The sequence below is a fragment of the Diabrotica undecimpunctata genome, chromosome 5, assembly GCF_040954645.1.
Source record: "Diabrotica undecimpunctata isolate CICGRU chromosome 5, icDiaUnde3, whole genome shotgun sequence".
NCBI lineage: Eukaryota > Metazoa > Arthropoda > Insecta > Coleoptera > Chrysomelidae > Diabrotica > Diabrotica undecimpunctata.
Window position 1 is genome coordinate 3,793,468 of NC_092807.1, and position 19,565 is coordinate 3,813,032.

At 34.8% G+C, this 19,565-nt stretch overlaps 1 protein-coding gene across 3 annotated transcripts in view; it reads left to right on the forward strand.

Annotated features, from left to right (window-relative positions):
- The window catches only part of LOC140440990 (uncharacterized), a 141,497-nt gene that overhangs the window by 24,074 nt on the left and 97,858 nt on the right, over positions 1-19,565 (forward strand). For all 3 annotated transcript variants that reach the window (XM_072531356.1, XM_072531358.1, XM_072531357.1), the window contains exons 3-4: positions 12,515-12,730; positions 17,270-17,477. In XM_072531356.1, coding sequence (XP_072387457.1) covers positions 12,515-12,730; positions 17,270-17,477 — 424 coding nt within the window. The remainder of the gene's footprint in view (positions 1-12,514; positions 12,731-17,269; positions 17,478-19,565) is intronic.

The following is a 19,565-nucleotide window of genomic DNA, read 5'->3' on the forward strand; positions in this document are numbered from 1 at the left end:
TCGTGTCGAACTGACCACAGCGTTATTTGGGCCTGTCACGGTAAAGAGAGAATAAAAGCCCCGACGGGGACTTGTAATTGCTTTTCCGATCAGGTTGAGCTGCAATAACGTTTCGTCTCCGAAACCTTACGCAAATAGTAACTATATCAAATACTGTTAGCGAAAAGGTAGCTATACGAAGCGACTGGCAGCAGGAAGGGTCGACACGACCGGCATTCTCGTACCTCTCTCGAGGAGAGGGAACACGGCTCCACGACGTGAGAAGGCCGACATCTCTGTGGAACTTGAGGTATACACCACGCATCAGAATTCTAACATATATATAATTCATGTAAGAACATTTTATCTGTAAGAAAGCTCGAACGGTTAGAGAATTCTGATTGCCGGTGTCCCCTCACCTACCATAGAGGTTCGGCGGATCTTCTTGCCCGTAACGGCCGATATCCTAATAAACTCCTTAAATACGAAGATGGACTCTCGAAACTTGAGATCCTTTTCAAGAGCGGCGGTCGTAGATCGTCCAGAAACTCCCGAAAACCAGGAGGACGCTACGGCCGTACGACAAGCATATGCTAAGATTTGCACAGATTTGTTATATATTGAACCGGTAGTTGTGATTTGTGACGTACGTATTACTTTTTCCAGAGCTAGATTGAATAGTATACAGGAGAGTGGGTCTCCCTGACGTAGCCCGTTATTTGTTTTAAAAGGTTCAGAGAGTTCCCCCTGGATTCGTACTTTGCATTCAACTTTTTCAAGGGTTAGTTTGGTTAAACTTACCAACTGATTTGGTACTCCTAGGTCTATCATTGCTCTAAACAATTCTCTTCTATTTACAGAGTCGTAGACTGCCTTGTAGTCTATAAATATGTGGTGCGTGTCTACACCGTATTCCAGTGTTTTCTCTAGAATTTGTCTTAGGGTTGAAATCTGATGAATTGTTGATTTACCACCTCTGAAACCAGCCTGGTATTGTCCTATTATTCGCTCTGCATATGGTGCCATACGATGGCATAGTATATTGGAGAATATTTTATACGCTTCATTTAGGAGCGTAATTCCTCGATAGTTAGAGCATTCAAAGATATCACCCTTTTTGTGTATGGTGCAAAGTATTCCAATATTCCAATCATTGAGAAGGGACTTCTGTATCCATATTTCTTTTATAAGCTGCTGTAGGGCTATTATGATATCGTGGCCACCTTCTTTATATAATTCCGCTGGGAGATTATCTATTCCGGGTGATTTGTTTCTGGCTAGTTTGTTTACAGCGTCTTTAACTTCCAGGATCGTTGGTGGATCCTCCTCCCTCTCGTCTGCTCCGCTCACCTCGCAGCTTTCGTCTTCCGGGTTTTCTTCTTCCTCTATATTAAGTATCTGGTTAAAATATTCCGTCCATCGGTTTAGTACGTCTGTTCTTGTTGTTAAGAGATCGCCATTTAAACTTCTACATTGATTTGTGTTTGCCTTAAATTCTTTTCTGTTGATGTTAACTTTCTTATAGAATGTTCTGAATTCTTTCTCTCTGTTGAGGTTTTCTATATATTGAAGTTCCTTTTTTAAGTGGTTTCGTTTCTTTATTCTGTGTATTTTCTTTTCTTCTCTTCTCTTTGTCTGGTAATTCTCTATACTTGTTCTAGTTCGGCGGGTAAGCATTTTTGCATAGGCTTCATTTTTTTTCTGTGTTGCGTCTTTGCATTCATCGTCAAACCAGTGATTTTTTCGGGTACAAGTTTCTGTTCCTATTTCATCTTGTGCTGCTGACTCAATATCTTCCCTTATCCTGTTCCAGAATGAGTCTATATCTCTCTGGTCTTCTTCGCCTAGACTTTGATTCCTTAACCTATTGGTAACATTTTCCCAGTACTGTTTTGCAACAGTTGCATCTCTTAGCTTCTGTACATTTCATTTCTTTCTATTTATTTCTTTTTCTTTGTTGGAGTTTGAAATTCTAGCCCTATTTTCGTATACTGGTGTTTTATTTTCCAAAACTTGGAAACTCCGAAATTGAACACAAAAGTCCAACTTTCTGTAAAAAATAATATTATTAATAAAGTTTAATAGTAAATAAAATATTTACTTTTAACTGGGTTTAATTCAATTAGTTTTTTGTCGCTAACTCAAAATCACATGTTTTTAATTTAATACGTTTTGCTCAGATGCTCCTCAAATGGCATTAATAGAGTGAACGAATAAGCAAATACGAAACCAGCAATGTTAAGCAAGCTCTGTCTGCGGGGGGAAATTTCAAGTGTGTTGAAGTGACATTAAAACATTTCTATAACCAATGTGTGGACGACTGACACACACAAAGTTGAAAACATTAACATATTAACTATTTCAGTGCTGAAAACCAAAAAATTAAAATTTTGAATTCGATTTTTATCTATTTTTCATTGATAGGTCTTCATTTATAAAGATGTCACAGTAAAATAACACAGCTTATCATTTCCTTTAAATCGAAACTAATTATATATCCATTACAACACATTGAAAGTTTTACAAGCAATCTATGAAATTAGTACAGCAGGAAACGTGCGCTGAAGTGGCAATCAACGTTGTCATCGTTATGACCAATATCAATACGACAAAGGAAAAAAAGTTAAAAACAAACAATAAATTATAAATGACTGCGGATCAATAAAAATGTGTCGTCTTGTTCGAGATATGAACTATACTCATTTTGATATAAAAAATAAAACACAAAAACGTAAAATAGGAGGTTTCATGTTCAATTCAGCACATGATATATGACGCGTTCAATTATTCAAACAAAGTGGAACCTACGCAGAGCCAGCCATCACGATATTTGCGTTTTAACTCTTTAATAGCTACATACGTACACCAAACATCTGTAGATAAGGGCAATAGAAGTACACTTTAATTGGAAATTAAATATCTATTAAAAAATATTCAATTTCCCATTAAACTTCTAGTACCCTTATCTACAGAGGTTTTGTGTATGTTTTACAATTAAAAAATAATAGTTTGTTGCAGAGATTTACAATGAACTATAATATTGTTTACAACGTATGTATACCAAGAAAACTGCAATCTTGGATCCCATTTTAAATCTAATACTAGCTGACCCGGCAAACTTTGTTCCGCCTTAATGGCAATAAATAAGCAGATTGTGTTTTTTTTTTTTGGAAAAAATACAACAAAAAACTAAATAACTACATTAATCATTCATTATTATTTCTGTATTTTAGTACATAGGTTGCTCTTCCTTTAAGTACCTTGTGATACACGACATTTTTTGTTTTATTATCAGGCGCAAAAACAAACAACGCAGATGGTCTTCCGACCCGTGAACATGCCACGTATAATTGACCATGGGAAAAACATGAATGTTCTAGATTTAAACCACAAACTTTTAAGGATTGGCCTTGTGATTTGTTGATGGTCATGGCAAATGCAAGACGTATCGGAAATTGAAGTTTTTTAAATTCAAACGGCATATCGGTTGGGATCATCGGGATCCTCGGAATGAGAACTTCCTCACCTTTGAATTTTCCTATCATTATCGTAGCGTAAATTACATTGTTCATCAATTTACTAACCACCAAACGCGTACCGTTGCACAGTTTTGGTTGGTTTATGTTTCGAAGCATTATTACTACGGAGCCAACCTTCAGGCGTAAATTGTGCGGTGGTAAGCCAGGCACGTCCAAAGAGTTTAAAAATTCAATTGGATAGTTGGTGGCTTCATCTTCATTTGTGACGAAGTCAATAGATTTGAATGAATGCATTGTTCCAATGATCTTATTTTGAATTATGTAGTTCAGGTCATCTACATCTTTATTCTTAGCCGCTAAAACTGCTCGCTCACTCAACCATTCATTATTTTTGTAGTTAGAAATAATATTTGGAAATACATTGTTGATAAGTTCGTCTTTTGATGAGACAAAATTACAGAAATTATTTGGAAATCATATTAATCCGCTCGATTCATCGACAGGTACTTGACCATTACCGATAGTCAGCAATTGCTCCGAGAAATCTTCAGCAGATGTATCATTAAGCAATGTAACTCTCATGTTTGTTGTCAGCTGCAGTTTCTTCACATAGCGCCATAGATTTGACGATTTGAGGCAAGCGTTTATTTCATCGGCAGCCGTAGATCTTGAAATTACTGGCAGTATTTGGCGGAAATCGCCAGACAGTAAAATCATTGCTCCTCCAAAACATCTCGAGTCATTGCGTAAATCTTTTAATGTTCGGTTAAGTGCTTCTAATGCACGTTTATGCGCCATTGTGCATTCGTCCCAGATGATGATTTTTGATTCCGCTAAAACTTTGGCCATTGCTGAGTGTTTTGCAATATTACACGTTGGTTCTTCAATAGTTTGAAGATTTAACGGTAATTTGAATGCTGAATGAGCCGTACGGCATCCTTCTAACAATGTGACTGCTATTCCAGAACAAGCAACTGCAACCGCTATGTTGGATCTTGCCCGAACAGTTGCTAAAACTAATGACATAAGGAATGTCTTGCCAGTTCCACCAGGGGCATCTAGGAAATATAAACCACCATTTTCATCAGCGATTGCCTTCATTAAAGTATCATAAACTTCCTTTTGTTGGTAATTCAACAGGGGTATATTCCTTTGAACTACTAAATCTAATTCCTGGTGATCATATTCACGTTCCCGTTCCAATTCTAGATTAAATGCGTCATTCATTTCACGATTTGGCGCTGGCATTCCTAACCTGATTAATAAATTACCGCACATGAGGTAACACATATCTTCGATCAAGAGTAAAGCACGATTATGTATCTCCTCATTCATCTCAATATCGTGATTTCTGGAACTGACACGACTTTGATGTAAAATATCTTCTGACATACTATCCTTGTATTTGTGCCACAGGTTACATGGGTTTGATGGAAAACATGTCGAAATTATGATAGCGAATAATGTGCGTATCTGACTTGGAGATGCAGAGATAATGGCTTCAGCGATTGTCGTATCCCAATGGGTATCGTTTTCTAATAAGTTCAATTCTTCACATGCAGCACGATATGTTGGGAATATTACACCATTAACAGTTCGTAGTGTCTCAAATGAAGTTGGCTCACGCACATTTACCAGCAACAACCGCAAATAGAAACATTCATCATTCTTTGGATGAACTGTATACATACGACCAAGAGCATCAGTAGAACGCACATCTGGATACCCAGGAACCGCATCACCTTGCTTCCGTCTTTGAAAATTCTTGGATGAAGCATTCCAAGTATAATAACGTGGCATCTCCGAGTAAAGCAACGTTCGTGCAAACTGATCGCTTTGGCAGATTGCAAAAAAACTGGTCAATGTAGTTGCTGGAGGTGTTTCAGCACGTTGCGTAGCATTCGAAGCCGTGAAATATACTCGTTGACCATTCTCCAGATGCACCGCCAAATGTATAACAGTAGGATGACGTTCGTGAATTGGAAATGCGAATATATGCCAAATCGCTTCATTACAGTTCACATAACGACCAACTTGATAGCGTGAAATTTCATCGTTGGTATTTGAGGATTGCAATCCAAAAACCGCCATATCACTGCCTTTCGTGACATATTTGCAAATATATTTTATGGACTTAACTGAATTGCAGTATTTAACGTTGCAATGTGTCTTAAACGTTTTGGAAATAAGTGGCGAATATGGAACAATCCAACTGTTGTCGACAACGAAATCCATTCTTTTCACTTTCGTTGTGACAGTTCGACCGTTGTCATCTGGTGATCGACGCCAATACAGCGGATACCCATCGCTGCCAGTGACAGTCTCCGCCGTTAATTTCCGTGGATATCGTTTAGAGCACTTTCCATCGACCATGCAAGGTGATTGGGGATTGATGGCACCACACGGTCCATGAATCATATTAGTAGTAACAACATCATGTAGGTTCTGGATCGACTTCATGATCAGGAATCTCGGCACATATGATATCATCTATTTGGTCAGGCTGAATTCTTTCCACTAACCAAATAAGAATGTGTGCGTGCGGCAGGCCTCGCTTTTGCCATTCGATTGAATACATCCAGCATCGAGTATCTCCAAAGACGAGTTGTTTAACAATAAAGTTCATCAGGGACCGAATCTCAGGGACGACAGCAATTGAGTAATTTCTATCAATTTTGGATTACAGGTAAAAGTAATAAAGAGATCTGGCAGGCCGTAATGACGAACATATGTCATTGCATCTTGTGCATATTCATGCATATGACGTGGGCTACCAATGTACGTCGCCGGCAGAATAGTTAATCGACCAATATTAGCTGCATTTCCTTCAGTACTAACTGCATCACGTAAATGGATGTACTCCTCAGAACGCAGTTTGGCTTGGTTCAACCTAATAAATGTTAAACGTTCCGTTTCTATTTTTACATACATGTCAACGCAATACTGCTGAAACAATCGACGAAACCGCAGCAAATAGTTGTCAGCATTTTGACGAATCATCAAACGATATGCATAATAATTCATTGAGCTAACTTTCTTTGTAGTTTCTTCACCTGAAATTAAAAATTTGATAATTAACCATTTCAAAGACAAATAATACAGACATTAACCATTATTAAGATACTGATACTTTACCATTCAATGGATTTATCATTTTAATATTAAAATAATATCCATCTTCTCCTTGCCAAAACATCAGTGGGTATTGCAATGCGTCATATGATCGATGAGTTTCAGATATTTGTTGCAGTTGCCCAGTATCGCGACGTGTAAGCACAATATCGCGTTTTTCCAATTGTTCACCAACAATCAGGATGGCAACTTCGTCTACTGTTGGAGCATTAAATGTGCGTTCGTGTGTTCCAGATGGTCGTTTATCTGCTTTGATGACAACTTTATAGTCATCATTTGGCATGCGCTCTAAAGCACTCTTAAACAACCTAACCAACGCATGATGTTCATGAAGCAGACACTGCAAGTCTTGAATAATTGCTCGCTTCGTTCCTGCATTGATCCCTAGGCGTCGATCAAGTTGTTCTTCCATGTTGCCCATGAAATATATTTGTAAAAATTTATTCTGTGTATCTTCGAAAGGTAGTAATGATCCAATTCGATGGTGAATCTGTCCTTGTATCTACAAAATAAAAACCAGACAGTATTGACTGGGTTATAAACACTTTTTCTGTGGGAGAGTAGAGTTCAGTATTAGCAAATATAATACATACCAATAGATAAAGTAAGTTATTCTTTAACTACATTCTATGTAAGTACAAAAATAAATACCTTAAATGTCGGATTAAATCCTCATTCTTCGATAATGTCTGCCCCAAATGACGTCATTTGGAAACAACTATTGTATTTTCGAGTATTTGCAAGAAAGTGGCGTGATTCTTGTGTTTCGCCACAAAGCAATGAATACAATGGATCATGTGGCGGAGTCAACACTGGCAATTTCACTTTACCATTAAGGCAGCATAATCCAGGCGTTTCTCCGGAAAACTTTAATGCACCACAATACTCGCAAACAACGTCCAAACGCTAGGATGCAAGCTGTAATCATTGCTGCAATCGTATCGAAACGCTGCTCGATTCAAATCAGCTAAATATCTTGTTCTGCGTCGCAAATTATCTATTTGTTGCCTTCTGTTGTTCGCTCGACGATTCTGCATTGCCAACCAAGCTGTTTCACGGGCTGCTTCACTTTGCTCTCGTGATTGAGAAGCACGAAGTCGAGCCATACTATCGCGGCGCTGTTCACGTGCAATTTCTTGTTCTTCTTCAGTCCTTTCATTTGCAGTATTTTGTATTCTTCTTGCATTACGGCTTTGTCGGGAAAGATTCGATCGTCTTGGTCGCGGCATTATTAATTAAACTTCACTTCACTTCAATCCACTTGTTAATTATTTATTTAATAGAAATAGTTTTAATATTGATTTCTTACAAATATCAAATTGTCATCCATACGTCATTACATAGCTGTCATTTTACGTCAATTACATAGCTGTCATTTGCGTTTTGTTATTCCAAGTCTGATTCTTTTTTGTTATACCACGTTTTATAGTGACTGACGTTTCATGTCAAGTCACACGGGAACGCTATCGAACGGGATAAAAAGTATCCTATGTCCATCTCCTGGCTCTAAGCTACCTCCCTACCAATTTTCAGCCAAATCTGTTCTGCGGTTCTTGAGTTATAAGTGGTGTAACTAACACGACTTTTTTTTATATATATATAGATTTTAATTATTTTTAGAACACTTGGCTTCTTCTTCTTCTTAGGGTGCCTGTTGTAGCGTTTTTAAATTCTTTGGTATAGGTATATTGAAATCCTCTCGTCCCCTCGTATACGTTAAAACACCCAAAAAGTGATTTTAACTTTTTTTGCGTCGTGGAGTTGATATAAACACATTTTACAGTTTGTTAATATATCACAGACGCATATTCTTTGGTATTTTCTTTGATCGTTTTCTGCTTGATATTGCGTTTCTAATAAACATCCACTTGGATCGCTGAGAAGGTTAGGTTAGGTCCAATTAGATGAAAGTCTGTTCTGAAAGTTCTTCTTTTGTCTTTAAAGAAGCACATTTTCTCAAGGCTTTTTCAATGCTCCCAAATACTCAAAAAGCTGTGACTTTTATTAGGAAATGTAAGATGAATTTCAGTCAAGTTTTCAGGCGATTTTTTCTTCAGCCAATAGTAGAGGGCATGGAGAACATGGGCGTTTTTATTTTGCCCTCCACATCCGTCACAAAATAAACTAACTTTTTGTTTATTTTCAAGATTTAATGAATCCAGATGACAAAGTAAAGCAGCTGATACTTCCATCGATCCTCGTCCAGCCATATCTTCTATCCATGTGTAGAATACGGGACCTTTAGCGTGCATGTTAACACAGCATTAAACGTAAAAACTCACTTGTTGAGCATTAAAAGCATCATTAATAGGTGTTCGTGGAAGGGGGTGCATTTACTGCATATCAAAGTAAAATGTGATTGAATTCGGTGCCACTTCTCTTACTAACTCATAAAAAGCCTTGCCTTTTTTATTATGAATTCTGTACTGTAACATCAAGTCGCTTTTTTCCTTGTCATCCTTTGATATTGTACCGTTTTTAAATAAAACGAGCGGTTCGAATTTATATAAATATATTTATTTATGTGAACAGCACGAAAATATCTTATCAACTAACTTAACTCATAACAGCGTTCATATATACAGTATGGTGGAAACGAAAGGAACAAATTCGTTATTTCGTAAACCGGAGACTTTAAGGAAAAATCCAGAAACCCGTCGATTTTTATTTTTAAATAAGCTATTCGTAAGAATACATTTTTATTTTTGACGTCATCTATGTGAGCGTGATGACGTCATTGCTAAAATTTTTAAATAGAAAGGGGGGTATTGTAATACATCATTTGAATGGTCTTTTAAATACCTATTCAGAAATATCAATATGTCTGAGTATTTGATGTTTGTAATTGTTTAAAAAAATTATTAAATATTTATTATTACAATAAATATTTAATAAGTATTGATATGATGTATTATTGACACCTAAAAATAAATTTTATAAAGGCCATCACTGGTAATGAAATGTCTTTTTTATCTACTTTTTACCTTTTAAAAAAAACTAGTTACCTTATCAATATGAATATTGATAGTTGGACATTCAAATTTAATTATCTTTCTGTCAAGTGATTAATAGTATTATTGTAGTAAACGTATTCAAAAAGTCTTTGTATCTTTGAACATGAAGCTAACTGAAACGCAAAGAATTAAAATTCTCATAATGATTGGTTATGGACATAAAACACGTACGCAGAAAGAAGTATGTGCGTTATTTAATAATAAATACCCCCATCGAGAACCAATTTCACAATCCACTATAAGCAAAATTAAGAAAAAATTTAGAGAAACGGGTCATGTTAAAGACCTTCCTAAAGGTAGTATAAAACCAATATCTGAAAACCAACAAGTAGACGTTCTGTTAGCTTTTCAAGATAATCCTCATAACAGTTCACGGCAAGTAGCATTAGATAATGACATGGACCATTCAACAGTCCTTAAACAGCTAAAGAAGGAAAAGTGGCATCCCTACAAAGTAAGTTTAGTACAAGAACTTATGGAAGATGATTTTGATAGACGAATTGAATTTTGTGACATTATAATGGAACGAAATAACAGAGATCCGATGTTTTTAAAAAAGATTATTTTCTCTGATGAAGCTACATTTCTACTAAACGGTTATGTCAATCGTCAAACTTATCGGTACTGGGCTACGGAAAATCCACACTGGATGCAAGAGTACCGTACTCAATACCCAGAGAAAATTAATGTTTGGGTGGGAATAATAGATAATAGGTGTATTGGACCATACTTTTTCGAAGAAAACTTAACAGGTCCTCGATATTTAGAATTTCTTCAAAATTTCTTGCTTCCAGAATTGAACCGGTTGTTTCCAAAAAGAAATGATTTATGGCTACAGCAAGATTTTGCGCCTCCACACTATGCTGTCTTGGTACGCAACTACTTAAACAACGTCTTTCCAAATCGGTGGATAGGTCGAAGAGGAACAATATAATGGCCGCCTAGGTCACCTGATTTGACTCCTCTTGATTTCTTTTTATTAGGATATTTAAAAAGTAAGGTGTATCAAAATAGACCACAAAATATTAATGCACTGAAAGAAAGAATACGTAATGAAGTTGTTCAAATAACTCCGGAAGTTTTAGAGAATGTTAGAGAAGAGTTCGCGGCACGCCTTTCTCATTGTATTTTAGCTGAAGGTAAACAATTTGACCACTTAATTTAGGTTTCGTTGTATTTATTAAATAATACTTAATAAATATTTATTGTAATAATAAAAGTTTAATTATTTTTTTAAACAATTACAAACTTTAATTACTTAGACATATTGATATAGCTGAATAGGTATTTAAAAGACCTTTCAAATGATGTATTACAATACCCCCCTTTCTATTCAAAAATTTTAGCAATGACGTCATCACGCTCACATAGATGACGTCAAAAATAAAAATGTATTCTTACGAATAGTTTATTTAAAAATAAAAATCGACGGGTTTCAGGATTTTTTCTTAAAGTCTCCGGTTTACGAAATAACGAATTTATTCCTTTCATTTCCACCATACTGTATACTAAAAGTATTATTCTAGAATCATCTGGAGTAGTCCATCTCTAGACTTCCCGTTGGAAGCGTCTCGAAGGCAGGCGCTATTGAAAATGCCATCGATTGTGTATTCGAGATTCATCCTTCTAAGAATTGTGACACGTACTTCGCATCGGAGATGGGCTATTTCGTTACAATATTTTAATTTAGTGATTTAATTGAGTACACAGAGAAAAGCAATCAGATGCAGATATTAAATTTTATTCTAAAAATATTGGCAAACATCGTCAAACTGGAGATATGGTTATTATCTGTACATTGTGAGTTATATGACTTTCCTAGGCTTTAAGATTTCCAATAAATTCAAAAATATTTTTCTTTATCTTTACTGTTTTATGAGAAAACTTATCTCCCCCTTTTCGTTCTTTTACTGCAACAGTACTATGTTTCTTTTTACAAATACCTCGTTTTCTTTCTACGGGACCAAGTTATCATATAAGATGGTTTTGTATCTTGCTCTGCTTTATCAGTCGTAGCGTAAAAAGATTTCCTTAATCGTCTTATATCAGATAATTTAATATTAGTGCATTCAACGTTGTTATCTGAATGATTACATGACTTCTTAAACCTCTTTAGTAACGGATCTTTATCTTCATACCTACAAATAATTTAAACCACCATTTAAAACCGTTATAAATAATAAATGTTAATGTTTGATATAAATAATGATTTTAGTAAATTAATATGCAGTGTCTGATGCAACTGTACAAACAAACAACTCCCTCTGAAGTACCTAAGTAAGCAAAATACATTCTTACGCATAACAAAATGAACAGAACTGTGATTGCCATCTTTTGGTAATTTGCGCAAACTGAACAAAACTTTCACAAAAATATTTTTTCAAGCATTTTTATTGCAGTTTGGTTAAATATGATGGATTTATGTCAGTTTGTTTGGTGTTACAATGGGATTTAATGCATTTTTGTTTGGTTTTGAATTATTCATATGGCAATATTATTGGTTAAAGCACATTGACTGAAATGAAGAGTTTATGCAATTTCTCAGTTCTCTTAGATTATGAAATGGAATTGAATAATTGAGAAATCAATAAAATAAATCGGGGCATCTGTTTTATTTTTTATGTCTAGTCTTTCAGTCTAAAATAAAGTTTTCTGTCCATGTTTCAAGTATCTAGTCTTGATCGATAATAGGAATAAAGCAATTTTAGTTACAAATCATTTATATTTGACGTTTTAATTTTATTCTCGGAAATTTAAAGGGATTCTATGAATTAGAAAAACTTTTATACCCAACCGAATGAAAGAACGCTTTTGCCGTTAAATTTTATGAGAGTGTTAACAACTTGTATAGACTAAGTTTGTTATTAATGCAAAATATACTTTATGTTTACCCTTTTTCTTTTTTTTTAGTCAAAAATTTCCCTTCTTCACGATGCAGTCAATAGCGACAGATTGGACGAGCTTAAGTCACTTTTGGACGAAGAACCAGAAAAGAAAAGGAAGATGGTGATGGCTAAGGACGAAAGTGGGGTTGGTTTATTACATAAAGCTGTCTATTACGATTTGAAGGATATATACAAATGGATGGTTGATAAATATCCTCAGACAGTACATATGAGAGATTCGGTAGGTAAATAAAAAAATATTTTTTCGTTTGAAGGTTATGAAATTACATAAAATATGTACTAGTAGGTACAATCAGTATTGTAATTTGCTTGTACAGTACAGTTCTCTTTTTAATAATTATGTATATATATATATATATATATATATATATATATATATATATATATATATATATATATATATATACATATATTACTTATGCAAATGAGATAAATAAACACTTTATTGAAGTCATACCAAACATGAAAGCAGACATTAATACACAAATATTTTATGAAAATAATCTTCCCTCAGTTCTTTTCTTACCTTTAAACCAGTATCTAAAATTAATGTTTTACATGTTATTAATAATATAAAAAGTAAAGCTATTGGTGATGATGGTATTAACATATTAACGCTGCAACCGTGTATTTCATTTCTTCTACCTTATATCACACGTATCATTAACTTTTACTTAACAAATTCAATTTTTCCCACCAAACGGGAACGGGCACATGTTATTCCTTTACCGAAGATTAAAATTACAGAAAGCAAAAATGAATAATTACGATCAGTAAGTGTACTATCTACTATCTAAAATTTTGGAAAAGGTGCTCGATATTCGGTTACAAACGGCATTTAAAAAATAACAACATAATCCCTACGATGAAGTTCGGTTTTAGGTCCGGATATAGCTGTCATTCTGCTTGATATTACGTCTTAAATATTACAGACGATATGTTTAGAGCCTATGACCAAAACAAAATATCCGTTTTAATTCTTTAGACTACTTAAAAGCTTTTGATACAATTAACCATAAATCATTATTGTCTACAGAACTACATGAGATGATATAGGACATCTAATTAGCGAATTTTAAAATTGAATACATCCAAAATTCAGAGTATCATATTTGGGAGGAATTTACATAGAAAAATGGAATATACATATTTATATATATATATACATATATATATATATATATATATATATATATATATATATATATATATATATATATCTTCTTCTTCTTCTTAAAGTGCCCTCTCCTCAATGGAGGTTGGCTACTACAATTTTAAAATCTTCTCTATCTTCAGCTGTTCTTATTAGCTGTTCAAAATTTAGCCCTGTCCATTGTCGGATGTTTCTGAGCCACGATAGTCTTTTCCTTCCTAGGCCTCTCTTTCCCTCGATTTTTCCTTTCACTATAAGTTGGACATATTGGTACTTATTATTTCTCAGTATGTGGCCTAGGTATGATGTTTTTCTAACTTTTACTGTGTTAAAAAGTTCTCTTTCCTTGCCTATTCTATGCAGCACTTCTTCGTTTGAGGTATGCGATGTCCATGAAATTTTGAGCATTCTCCGGTAGATCCACATTTCAAAGGCCTCCAATTTATTTACGGTTGATGTTTTTAGGGTCCACGTTTCAACTGCATATAGAAGAGTCGACCAGACGTAGCATTTTGATAAACGTAGTCGAATTTCGAGATTTATTCGAGAATCACAAAGCAGTTTTTTTTTATTTTTTCGAAAGATTTTCTGGCCTGTTCTATTCTCGATCTTATTTCTAGATCAGGATTTAGGCTGCTATCGATCCAACATCCCAGGTACTTAAATCTATTGACCTGTTCTAAAATGTGCCCATTTATTGTGCAAGGTTGAGGTACATTTTGGTTTTTTCGGATTGACATCACTTTGGTTTTTTTAATGTTTATTTTCATACCAAATTGCTCACAGGTCGAGTTGGTCTTGTCGATGAGTCGTTGTAGACCTACGTAGGAATCCGCAGTTAACACTGTATCATCAGCGTATCTGATACTGTTGATATTTACGCCATTCACCTTGACTTCATCCTTGGAATCCTCCAATGCTTCTTTAAATAGCAACTCGGAGTAAAGATTAAACAGCAGAGGCGACAGAACACATCCTTGTCTAACTCCCCTCCTAATTTCTACTTCTGCGGATGTGGAACCTTCGATCCTAACTCTGGCGTTTTGATTCCAGTACAAGTTTTTTAAGAATTTGATGTCTTTTCCATTTAAACCGACTTCTTGCAAACGTTCTAATAGTAGGTCGTGTCTTACTTTATCAAATGCTTTTTCGAAGTCTATAAAGCATATAAATATATCTTTCTGTTGGTCGTAGCATTTTTGGGCGAGAACTAGTAAACTGAACAGGGCTTCTCTCGTTCCCATGCCGGCTCTGAATCCAAACTGATCGTCTCCGATGATTGTTTCGCACTTTCTATAGATACGATTATGTACGATTTTTAGTAGGACTTTTACTGCATGACTCATAAGGCTTATCAGACGGAACTCATTGCAGTGTTGTGGGTTTGGCTTTTTTGGTAGTGGGATGAATATTGACTCCAGCCAATCTTGGGGTATTTTACCTGTATCATAAATACGATTGAATAAAAGGACAAATATTTCGATATTTTCTTCGCTGATTAATTTTACCGTTTCTGGGTATATTCCGTCTGGACCTGGGCTTTTAATTGTTTTAAGATAATTAATTGCATTTATGATTTCAGATTTCAGAATTGTTGGCCCTTCGTTGTTATTTTCCAATCTTGGTTCTTCTCGTATGTCGTAAAAAGGAATTTTAATATAGTTTTCCCATTCTTTCAGTTTGTCTTCCGTTGATTCTAGCAGTTTGCCATCCGTGTTCAGCATGGTGTGAAAAGTCGTTCTCTTGGTAGTCGATGTAAACTCTTTTACCCTTTTATGTAAATTAAAAAAATCGTGCTTTTGTTGTAGTTCTTCTATTTCCACGCATTTTGTTTCTAGCCATTTCTCTTTTGCTTCGGTTATTTTTTTTTCGAATTATTCTATTTAGTCTTTTGTATTCTCCATCCTTGTCATTTTTTCCTTTGGATTCTCTTCGTTTGTTCATTAATTGTAAAATCTCTTCTGTCGTCCATTCCTGTTTGTTATTTCTAGGTGTTACTTTTAGATGTTTTTCCGTTACATTGTTCATTTGTTCTTTAATAGTTTTCCACAGAACGTTTATGTCATCGTACTCGCTAATTCTATTGTGGTCGATATTTCCTAAATTTTTGTTTAATTCTTTATTTACTGTCTGATGTATGGTGTCGTTTTTCAATAATTGGATGTCTAATAGTTTGTGTTGAGGTTTTTGTTTCTTTATTAGTGTCCATCTTGCGCGAACTTTTGCAACAACAGGATTGTATATATATATATATATATATATATATATATATATATATATATATATATATATATATCGATTCCCATACATCTTTTCTTATTACGAATTTACCAGTTTAATTGTATCACTTGTTCCCCTAACACTTTTCCCATCCGAAATTCGGTAATTAAATTTAACATATCCATTCAAGAGCTCCCTTGTCATGACAGAACGAATGTACGGCTCCTAAAATTAGCATAACATAAGCATGATCGTAAGGGGAATTTGCAATATGGTGCATATTAACACCTTGACCCCGGAAAACATTGACTTTCTGATACAAAGCCAAGACGAGGCGTTTATTGCTAATTTGAATTTCACCACTTGATAAAATACTTATATACTGTTGTGGGCCTTGAGTTTATGTAATTTGATAACTAGGGGGTTGTAGATGTTACAAAAATCTAAGAACGGCAATTTAAAACAATTTTTTTTAACAGATGTTGTTTGTCTCAATATTATTGGATTTTAGTACAGATTTCAATAAGATTTGTTATGACGATGTAGTCTACAAGATCAAAAATATCAACCATAATATTTTTAGCGGTTTAAGTTTGGCTATGGGTCTTGGAGATTACTTCTCTCTCTTGTCGTTTCCTCATTGCTGAGGATCGTGATTTCCTACAATGCGGGCTGTCAATTCTCTCCAGCTCTTGCGATTTTGGGCTGCTCTTATGGACTCGGAAAACGTCTATCCAGTGGCTTTCTGTACTTGATCTGACCATCGGATAGGTGAGCGTCCTCTGCCTCTACGTCCTTCTACGTTTCCGCATACAATTAGTCTTTCTAAGTTGTCATTGTCTCTTCTCGCAATGTGGCCAAAAAACTTTAAAACATTTTCAAAACACTGAGAGGAGAGTCTGGTCTGAATGTTTAGCTCCTCGAGAATCGACTGATTGGATCTGTGCTCCGTCCACGAGAAGCGTAGCATTCGTCTCCAGCACCACATTTCGAATGCGTCAATCCTTTTCCTATCCTCTGATTTTATTGTCCATGTTTCGGCACCGTAACTGAAGATTGAAAAAATGAGTGTCCGTACCAGTCTCAATTTGAATTTTTTTGGATAAAGAGCGGTCCTTCCATATTTTTGACAGTCGACTCATCGCGTTCTTGGCCATCCCTATTCTTCTGCGAATTTCCGTATGGGAGGAGGCTGCATTGCTTAAGGAAGATCCTAGATACGTGAACTCGTCTACTTTCTCGAATTGATTTTATTAGGCTATTAATTTTGTTAATATCTAATATTTATTATTGTAAAGATTTGCTTCTCGCTAATATCCTTCGGGTTGAAGTAAGTTTGTTGATAAAAAAAATTCGATAACTTTAAAATGTTTCCTATTTTTCTAGGAGGGCAGAACCCCCTACCACTACACACCGATGTGCAAAGATCCCAACTCTGTTCAAAAACTTCTCATAGCCGTTGGAGCCGATCCTTCAATCGGCGACAACAGTCAACGAACTGCCAAATATTACATGGACCACAAACAAGAACTAGAACTGCCCAGCTCTCAGAAATCCACTACGATTTCTAGGAAGAATACCGCCCATAAAGATAGTAAGTGGAATAGTTTAATTTAAGAATAAATCACTGAAAACTTTTATTTTGTACACTTCCACAAAATTTATTATAACTTATTATCACTACAGCTGTTTCGACCGAATGCCTTTCTCAAGTGATTGCATTTTTAATATAAGCATCTACATTTTATAGTCTCCAATAAATAAGTTGAGGAAGAGAGTTGATCTCAAGTTGATCATTCAGAATTATATCTATTTTTTTAATTTAATTATTTTCATAGATTCTAATAAAGGTAGACTAATGCCTTTATTGTGAGTATAAAAAATTTAAAATTGGTCATTAAAAGAATGTTTATGAACTAAAAGGTAAAGTGCGTAGTTAAAAACATTTTTTCTGTTATTGAAATCCCTTTTGTGTTCTACTATTCGTTTATTAAAGTTTCTACCAGTTTGACCGATGTAAGTTTTTGTGCAATCGCCATATTTAAGTTTGTATATACCACTGTGTAAGCGCTTTTTCTTTTGGTTCTCTTTCTTAATATACTTGCTAAGTTATTTTTTGTTCTGAAAGCTGATGTTATTCCTTTTTATGTGTTTGGCTATTTTTTTTAATGTATGAGTAGTATAAGTTAAATTAAGTTACACAATTTGGCAAGGTGACTGAGAGCAAAATATTTTTGGGAAAACTACTCCTGTTTCCTAGAAAACGACGTGTTTTGTGTCGAAATCTGGGAAAGGGGCTACTATTAGAAGATTGTAGAACTGTAACTATGGGGTGGTATACAATCATTTAGAGAAGTTTCCACAAAAATGCAAACAAGGCATACAAAGCTCCAAATTAGTCTGAATCAAAAACTTCTTAAACAAAAAAAAATATTTATGTAGGGTCTTTCAATAAGCACTTCCGAAATTTGACAGTTAGTAGCGGTCATACTGTTAAAGCTACGTCTATCAAATTGACTGTCGGTTATTCGAAGATTTGCCAAATTGCCATTGACAACATGATAGCGTACAATAACATGTGAAAATGAGAAAATTCTTTTATCAAAATAAGTATTCTGTTCGAGCAATGCTTGGTAAATTTATTTACCAGTTTGGTAAATAAATTTGAGTACACAATCAACGAATTTCTCTACATCAACAAAACACAAGCTGTCCGTGAAAGTGTGCAGAAGAATCCGTTGCAGTCGATTTTACGTCGCTCATAAAAATTTGGCCTTTCACAGACCGCAATTTGGCGAATTTTTCGACGTGACTTGGGCCTGTACTCGTACAAAATTCAACTAATCTAAGGGATGAAGGTAAACGAACTTGAAATATAGATTAGCAATTTGAACCTGACTCAATAAACAGAATTGTTAAATTTGGGTTAATACTAAATGCATTCTGAAAAAGTCACGGATTTTAGGCTGCCAGTCCATATTTATTTGAAAACATTGATCAGGCCATAAACGTCAACGACGAGTGCTATAGGTCGATGATTACCAACTTCTTTTGGTCTGAATTTGATAATATAACACTAAGTATGTGATTTTGCTGAGGGGTAAGAGCCTAGTAAGAGCTAGAGTAATGATAAACCTACAAAAAGAAAGAGCAAAGATGATAAACAGTTGCAAACGCATAGTTTGGAATTCACCAAATCATCCAGAAGCATACATAAAAATATAGCCAAAACTTTACCAGAGTAATAATCCCAAGCCTCTAAGTATCGACGATCACAACTCATTAACTCAACAAATTAATAACAGACTCAGTTAGAAACGCACCACTCAAATTTTGCAAGAAAAATGACACCAAAAGTGAAAAGATTAGCAAAGATACAAAAGCTCTCATGGAAATGCGACGCAACCTAAGCGAGAACGAAAAAGGAAACAAAGAAGAATATAGAAAACTAAATAAAAGAATTTCAGCGGAAATTAGAAAAGATGTAAAAAGATATAATACTAATGTAATTACTTAAACAGTAGAAGAGAACAAAGGTTTAAAGATAATGAAAAGAAAACTCACACAAAGTAAAAAAGAAATATACAAGCTGAGAGATAAAGACGGAAAGGCAACAACAGATAAACAAAACATTCTGAAAATAATCAAAGTTTTATAAAGACCTCTATACCAGCCAAAGACC